The sequence below is a fragment of the Oncorhynchus keta genome, chromosome 15 (assembly GCF_023373465.1).
Source record: "Oncorhynchus keta strain PuntledgeMale-10-30-2019 chromosome 15, Oket_V2, whole genome shotgun sequence".
Taxonomy (NCBI): domain Eukaryota; kingdom Metazoa; phylum Chordata; class Actinopteri; order Salmoniformes; family Salmonidae; genus Oncorhynchus; species Oncorhynchus keta.
In genome coordinates this window covers 43,702,037-43,712,633 of record NC_068435.1, presented here as the reverse complement: position 1 = coordinate 43,712,633, position 10,597 = coordinate 43,702,037, and the positions used below count along the sequence as shown (strand labels likewise).

The window sequence follows — 10,597 nt, the reverse complement described above, 5'->3', positions numbered from 1 at the left end:
CACACTTCCCCAAACTCACCTACAACACACACAGTATAAATAACTACACACCTCCCCACACTCACCTACAACACACACAGTATAAATAACTACACACTTCCCCAAACTCACCTACAACACACACAGTATGAATAACTACACACTTCCCCACACTCACCTACAACACACACAGTATAAATAACTACACACTTCCCCACAATCACCTACAACACACACAGTATAAATAACTACACACTTCCCCAAACTCACCTACAACAACACACACACAGTATAAATAACTACACACTTCCCCAAACTCACCTACAACACACAGTATAAATAACTACACACTTCCCCAGAATCACCTACAACACACACAGTATAAATAACTACACACTTCCCCACACTCACCTACAACACACACACACAGTATAAATAACTACACACTTCCCCACACTCACCTACAACACACAGTATAAATAACTACGCACTTCCCCAAACTCACCTACACAATACACACAGTATAAATAACTACACACTTCCCCACACTCACCTACAACACACACAGTATAAATAACTACACACTTCCCCAGAATCACCTACGACACACACAGTATAAATAACTACACACTTCCCCAAACTCACCTACAACACACACAGTATAAATAACTACACACTTCCCCAAACTCACCTACAACACACACGGTATAAATAACTACACACATCCCCACACTCACCTACAACACACACAGTATAAATAACTACACACTTCCCCAAACTCACCTACAACACACACAGTATGAATAACTACACACTTCCCCACACTCACCTACAAACACACAGTATAAATAACTACACACTTCCCCACATTCACCTACAACACACACAGTATAAATAACTACACACTTCCCCAGACTCACCAACAACACACACACAGTATAAATAACTACACACTTCCCCAAACTCACCTACAACACACAGTATAAATAACTACACACTTCCCCAGAATCACCTACAACACACACAGTATAAATAACTACACACTTCCCCACACTCACCTACAACACACACACACAGTATAAATAACTACACACATCCCCAAACTCACCTACAACACACACACACAGTATATAAATAACTACACACTTCCCCAAACTCACCTACAACACACACAGTATAAATAACTACACACTTCCCCAAACTCACCTACAACACACACAGTATAAATAACTACACACTTCCCCAAACTCACCTACAACACACACAGTATAAATAACTACACACATCCCCACACTCACCTACAACACACACAGTATAAATAACTACACACTTCCCCAAACTCACCTACAACACACAGTATAAATAACTACGCACTTCCCCAGAATCACCTACAACACACACAGTATAAATAACTACACACTTCCCCACACTCACCTACAACACACACACACACAGTATAAATAACTACACACTCCCCCACACTCACCTACAACACACACAGTATAAATAACTACACACTTCCCCAAACTCACCTACAACACACACAGTATAAATAACTACACACTTCCCCACACTCACCTACAACACACACAGTATAAATAACTACACACTTCCCCACACTCACCTACAACACACACAGTATAAATAACTACACACTTCCCCACACTCACCTACAACACACACACACACAGTATAAATAACTACACACTCCCCCACACTCACCTACAACACACACAGTATAAATAACTACACACTTCCCCACACTCACCTACAACACACACAGTATAAATAACTACACACTTCCCCAAACTCACCTACAACACACACAGTATAAATAACTACACACTTCCCCAAACTCACCTACAACACACACAGTATAAATAACTACACACCTCCCCACACTCACCAACAACACACACACACAGTATAAATAACTACACACTTCCCCACATTCACCTACAAACACACAGTATAAATAACTACACACTTCCCCACACTCACCTACAACACACACAGTATAAATAACTACACACTTCCCCAAACTCACCTACAACACACACAGTATAAATAACTACACACTTCCCCAAACTCACCTACAACATACACAGTATAAATAACTACACACCTCCCCACACTCACAACAACACACACACACAGTATAAATAACTACACACTTCCCCACACTCACCTACAACACACACAGTATAAATAACTACACACTTCCCCAGAATCACCTACACACACACAGTATAAATAACTACACACTTCCCCAAACTCACCTACAACACACACAGTATAAATAACTACACACTTCCCCAAACTCACCTACAACACACACGGTATAAATAACTACACACATCCCCACACTCACCTACAACACACACAGTATAAATAACTACACACTTCCCCAAACTCACCTACAACACACACAGTATGAATAACTACACACTTCCCCACACTCACCTACAACACACACAGTATAAATAACTACACACTTCCCCACATTCACCTACAACACACACAGTATAAATAACTACACACTTCCCCAGACTCACCAACAACACACACACACAGTATAAATAACTACACACTTCCCCAAACTCACCTACAACACACAGTATAAATAACTACACACTTCCCCAGAATCACCTACAACACACACAGTATAAATAACTACACACTTCCCCACACTCACCTACAACACACACACACAGTATAAATAACTACACACATCCCCAAACTCACCTACAACACACACACACAGTATATATAAATAACTACACACTTCCCCAAACTCACCTACAACACACACAGTATAAATAACTACACACTTCCCCAAACTCACCTACAACACACACAGTATAAATAACTACACACTTCCCCAAACTCACCTACAACACACACAGTATAAATAACTACACACATCCCCACACTCACCTACAAACACACACAGTATAAATAACTACACACTTCCCCAAACTCACCTACAACACACACAGTATGAATAACTACACACTTCCCCACACTCACCTACAACATACAGTATAAATAACTACGCACTTCCCCAGAATCACCTACAACACACACAGTATAAATAACTACACACTTCCCCACACTCACCTACAACACACACACACACAGTATAAATAACTACACACTTCCCCACACTCACCTACAACACACACAGTATAAATAACTACACACTTCCCCAAACTCACCTACAACATACACAGTATAAATAACTACACACCTCCCCACACTCACCAACAACACACACACACAGTATAAATAACTACACACTTCCCCACATTCACCTACAACACACAGTATAAATAACTACACACTTCCCCACACTCACCTACAACACACACAGTATAAATAACTACACACTTCCCCAAACTCACCTACAACACACACAGTATAAATAACTACACACTTCCCCAAACTCACCTACAACATACACAGTATAAATAACTACACACCTCCCCACACTCACCAACAACACACACACACAGTATAAATAACTACACACTTCCCCACACTCACCTACAACACACACAGTATAAATAACTACACACTTCCCCAGAATCACCTACACACACAGTATAAATAACTACACACTTCCCCAAACTCACCTACAACACACACAGTATAAATAACTACACACTTCCCCAAACTCACCTACAACACACACGGTATAAATAACTACACACATCCCCACACTCACCTACAACACACACAGTATAAATAACTACACACTTCCCAAACTCACCTACAACACACACAGTATGAATAACTACACACTTCCCCACACTCACCTACAAACACACACAGTATAAATAACTACACACTTCCCCACATTCACCTACAACACACACAGTATAAATAACTACACACTTCCCCAGACTCACCAACAACACACACACACAGTATAAATAACTACACACTTCCCCAAACTCACCTACAACACACAGTATAAATAACTACACACTTCCCCAGAATCACCTACAACACACACAGTATAAATAACTACACACTTCCCCACACTCACCTACAACACACACACACAGTATAAATAACTACACACATCCCCAAACTCACCTACAAACACACACACAGTATATATATAAATAACTACACACTTCCCCAAACTCACCTACAACACACACAGTATAAATAACTACACACTTCCCCAAACTCACCTACAACACACACAGTATAAATAACTACACACTTCCCCAAACTCACCTACAACACACACAGTATAAATAACTACACACATCCCCACACTCACCTACAACACACACAGTATAAATAACTACACACTTCCCCAAACTCACCTACAACACACACAGTATGAATAACTACACACTTCCCCACACTCACCTACAACATACAGTATAAATAATACGCACTTCCCCAGAATCACCTACAACACACACAGTATAAATAACTACACACTTCCCCACACTCACCAACAACACACACACACAGTATAAATAACTACACACTTCCCCACACTCACCTACAACACACACAGTATAAATAACTACGCACTTCCCCAAACTCACCTACAATACACACAGTATAAATAACTACACACTTCCCCACACTCACCTACAACACACACAGTATAAATAACTACACACTTCCCCAGAATCACCTACGACACACACAGTATAAATAACTACACACTTCCCCACACTCACCTACAACACACACAGTATAAATAACTACACACTTCCCCAAACTCACCTACAACACACACAGTATAAATAACTACACACTTCCCCAAACTCACCTACAACACACACAGTATAAATAACTACACACTTCCCCAAACTCACCTACAACACACACAGTATAAATAACTACACACTTCCCCAAACTCACCTACAACATACACAGTATAAATAACTACACACCTCCCCACACTCACCAACAACACACACACACAGTATAAATAACTACACACTTCCCCACATTCACCTACAACACACAGTATAAATAACTACACACTTCCCCACACTCACCTACAACACACACAGTATAAATAACCACACACCTCCCCAAACTCACCTACAACATACACAGTATAAATAACTACACACTTCCCCAAACTCACCTACAACACACACAGTATAAATAACTACACACATCCCCAAACTCACCTACAACACACACACACAGTATATATAAATAACTACACACTTCCCCAAACTCACCTACAAACACACACAGTATAAATAACTACACACTTCCCCAAACTCACCTACAACACACACAGTATGAATAACTACACACTTCCCCACACTCACCTACACACACACACACAGTATAAATAACTACACACCTCCCCACACTCACCTACAACACACACAGTATAAATAACTACACACTTCCCCAAACTCACCTACAACACACACAGTATGAATAACTACACACTTCCCCACACTCACCTACAACACACACAGTATAAATAACTACACACTTCCCCACACTCACCTACAACACACACAGTATAAATAACTACACACTTCCCCAGACTCACCAACAACACACACACACAGTATAAATAACTACACACTTCCCCAAACTCACCTACAACACACAGTATAAATAACTACACACTTCCCCAGAATCACCTACAACACACACAGTATAAATAACTACACACTTCCCCACACTCACCTACAACACACACACACAGTATAAAAACTACACACTTCCCCACACTCACCTACAACACACACAGTATAAATAACTACACACTTCCCCAGAATCACCTACGACACACACAGTATAAATAACTACACACTTCCCCACACTCACCTACAACACACACAGTATAAATAACTACACACTTCCCCAGAATCACCTACAACACACACAGTATAAATAACTACACACTTCCCCACACTCACCTACAACACACACAGTATAAATAACTACACACTTCCCCAAACTCACCTACAACACACACAGTATAAATAACTACACACTTCCCCAAACTCACCTACAACACACACAGTATAAATAACTACACACTTCCCCAAACTCACCTACAACACACACAGTATAAATAACTACACACTTCCCCACACTTACCTACAACACACACACAGTATAAATAACTACACACTTCCCCACACTCACCTACAACACAGACAGTATAAATAATTACACACTTCCCCAAACTCACCTACAACATACACAGTATAAATAACTACACACTTCCCCACACTCACCTACAACACACACAATATAAATAACTACACACTTCCCCGAACTCACCTACAACATACACAGTATAAATAACTACACACTTCCCCAAACTCACCTACAACATACACAGTATAAATAACTACACTTCCCCACACTCACCTACAACACACACAGTATAAATAACTACACACTTCCCCGAACTCACCTACAACATACACAGTATAAATAACTACACACTTCCCCACACTCACCTACAACACACACAGTATAAATAACTACACACTTCCCAAACTCACCTACAACACACACAGTATAAATAACTACACACTTCCCCAAACTCACCTACAACACACACAGTATAAATAACTACACACCTCCCCACACTCACCAACAACACACACACACAGTATAAATAACTACACACTTCCCCAAACTCACCTACAACACACAGTATAAATAACTACACACTTCCAGAGAATCACCTACAACACACACAGTATAAATAACTACACACTTCCCCACACTCACCTACAACACACACACACAGTATAAATAACTACACACTTCCCCAAACTCACCTACAATACACACAGTATAAATAACTACACACTTCCCCACACTCACCTACAACACACACAGTATAAATAACTACACACTTCCCCAAACTCACCTACAATACACACAGTATAAATAACTACACACTTCCCCAAACTCACCTACAACACACACAGTATAAATAACTACACACTTCCCCAAACTCACCTACAACACACACAGTATAAATAACTACACACTTCCCCAGAATCACCTACGACACACACACACACAGTATAAATAACTACACACTTCCCCAGAATCACCTACGACACACACACACAGTATAAATAACTACACACTTCCCCACACTCACCTACAACACACACAGTATAAATAACTACACACTTCCCCACACTCACCTACAACACACACACACACACACACAGTATAAATAACTACACACTTCCCCACACTCACCTACAACACACACAGTATAAATAACTACACACTTCCCCAAACTCACCTACAACACACACAGTATAAATAACTACACACTTCCCCAAACTCACCTACAACACACACAGTATAAATAACTACACACTTCCCCACACTCACCTACAACACACACAGTATAAATAACTACACACTTCCCCACAATCACCTACAACACACACAGTATAAATAACTACACACATCCCCAAACTCACCTACAACACAGACAGTATAAATAACTACACACTTCCCCAAACTCACCTACAACACACACAGTATAAATAACTACACACTTCCCCAACTCACATACAACACACACAGTATAAATAACTACACACTTCCCCACACTCACCTACAACACACACAGTATAAATAACTACACACTTCCCCACACTCACCTACAACACACACAGTATAAATAACTACACACATCCCCACACTCACCTACAACACACACAGTATAAATAACTACACACTTCCCCACACTCACCTACAACACACACAGTATAAATAACTACACACTTCCCCACACTCACCTACAACACACACAGAATAAATAACTACACACCTCCCCAAACTCACCTACAACACACACAGTATAAATAACTACACACTCCCCCAGACTCACCTACAACACACACAGTATAAATAACTACACACTCCCCCAAACTCACCTACAACACACACAGTATAAATAACTACACACTTCCCCAAACTCACCTACAACATACACAGAATAAATAACTACACACTTCCCCACAATCACCTACAACACACACAGTATAAATAACTACACACTCCCCCACACTCACCTACAACACACACAGTATAAATAACTACACACTTCCCCACACTCACTTACAACACACACAGTATAAATAACTACACACTTCCCCAAACTCACCTACAACATACACAGAATAAATAACTACACACTTCCCCACAATCACCTACAACACACACAGTATAAATAACTACACACTTCCCCACACTCACCTACAACACACACAGTATAAATAACTACACACTTCCCCACACTCACTTACAACACACACAGTATAAATAACTACACACTTCCCCACACTCACCTACAACACACACACAGTATAAATAACTACACACTCCCCCACACTCACCTACAACACACACAGTATAAATAACTACACACTTCCCCACACTCACCTACAACACACACAGTATAAATAACTACACACTTCCCCAAACTCACCTACAACACACACAGTATAAATAACTACACACATCCCCACACTCACCTACAACACAACACACACAGTATAAATAACTACACACTTCCCCACACTCACCTACAACACACACACACAGTATAAATAACTACACACTCCCCCACACTCACCTACAACACACACAGTATAAATAACTACACACTTCCCCACACTCACCTACAACACACACAGTATAAATAACTACACACTTCCCCACACTCACCTACAACACACACACACAGTATAAATAACTACACACTTCCCCACACTCACCTACAACACACACACACAGTATAAATAACTACACACTCCCCCACACTCACCTACAACACACACAGTATAAATAACTACACACTCCCCCACACTCACCTACAACACACACAGTATAAATAACTACACACTTCCCCACACTCACCTACAACACACACAGTATAAATAACTACACACTTCCCCACACTCACCTACAACACACACAGTATAAATAACTACACACATCCCCACACTCACCTACAACACACACACACAGTATAAATAACTACACACTCCCCCACACTCACCTACAACACACACAGTATAAATAACTACACACTTCCCCAAACTCACCTACAACACACACAGTATAAATAACTACACACATCCCCACACTCACCTACAACACACACAGTATAAATAACTACACACTTCCCCACACTCACCTACAACACACACAGTATAAATAACTACACACATCCCCACACTCACCTACAACACACACAGTATAAATAACTACACACTTCCCCACACTCACCTACAACACACACAGTATAAATAACTACACACTTCCCCACACTCACCTACAACACACACAGTATAAATAACTACACACTTCCCCACACTCACCTACAACACACACAGTATAAATAACTACACACTTCCCCACACTCACCTACAACACACACAGTATAAATAACTACACACTTCCCCACACTCACCTACAACACACACACACAGTATAAATAACTACACACTTCCCCAAACTCACCTACAACACACACAGTATAAATAACTACACACCTCCCCACACTCCCCTACAACAACACACACAGTATAAATAACTACACACTTCCCCACACTCACCTACAACACACACAGTATAAATAACTACACACTTCCCCACACTCACCTACAACACACACAGTATAAATAACTACACACCTCCCCACACTCACCTACAACACACACAGTATAAATAACTACACACTCCCCACACTCACCTACAACACACACAGTATAAATAACTACACACTTCCCCAAACTCACCTACAACACACACAGTATAAATAACTACACACTTCCCCACACTCACCTACAACACACACACAGTATAAATAACTACACACTTCCCCACACTCACCTACAACACACACACACAGTATAAATAACTACACACTTCCCCACACTCACCTACAACACACACAGTATAAATAACTACACACTTCCCCACACTCACCTACAACACACACAGTATAAATAACTACACACTTCCCCACACTCACCTACAACACACACAGTATAAATAACTACACACTTCCCCAAACTCACCTACAACACACACAGTATAAATAACTACACACTTCCCCACACTCACCTACAACAACACACACAGTATAAATAACTACACACTTCCCCACACTCACCTACAACACACACAGTATAAATAACTACACACTCCCCCACACTCACCTACAACACACACAGTATAAATAACTACACACTCCCCCACACTCACCTACAACACACACAGTATAAATAACTACACACTCCCCCACACTCACCTACAACACACACAGTATAAATAACTACACACTCCCCCACACTCACCTACAACACACACAGTATAAATAACTACACACTTCCCCACACTCACCTACAACACACATACTTTAAACAAAGCGTCTGCACAATTAACAATCAGATTTCTCTTGACTGCACCACTGGGGTTCCACAGGCATCAATGTAAGGGCCACTTTTATTCCATTTGCATAGTGATGTTTTTGTAGTTTGAACAGCAACCAGGGATGACTCACCCGCTCCGATGACTCTCTCGATGCGGATGCTGGAAGCATCAATCTCTTTGGCAA

At 40.7% G+C, this 10,597-nt stretch overlaps 2 protein-coding genes across 3 annotated transcripts in view; one reads left to right on the top strand and one right to left on the bottom strand.

The window, feature by feature from the left end:
- The window catches only part of LOC127907673 (uncharacterized), a 308,290-nt gene that overhangs the window by 170,033 nt on the left and 127,660 nt on the right, over positions 1-10,597 (top strand). The window lies entirely within an intron of this gene.
- Positions 1-10,597, bottom strand: part of epha4b (eph receptor A4b) — a 167,448-nt gene that overhangs the window by 44,988 nt on the left and 111,863 nt on the right. The window contains exons 12-13 of one of the 2 annotated variants that reach the window (XR_008065426.1): positions 10,154-10,597; positions 8,781-8,846 (exon numbers count right to left, since the gene is read on the bottom strand). The exon at positions 10,154-10,597 is cut by the window's right edge and continues 72 nt beyond it. Coding sequence is in view for 1 of the 2 variants with exons in the window: in XM_052464201.1 (XP_052320161.1) it covers positions 10,544-10,597 (54 nt within the window). In the remaining variant the exon portion in view is untranslated. Of the gene's footprint in view, positions 1-8,780; positions 8,847-10,153 lie in introns of those variants that run through there. The other variant, XM_052464201.1, reaches the window with a different exon arrangement.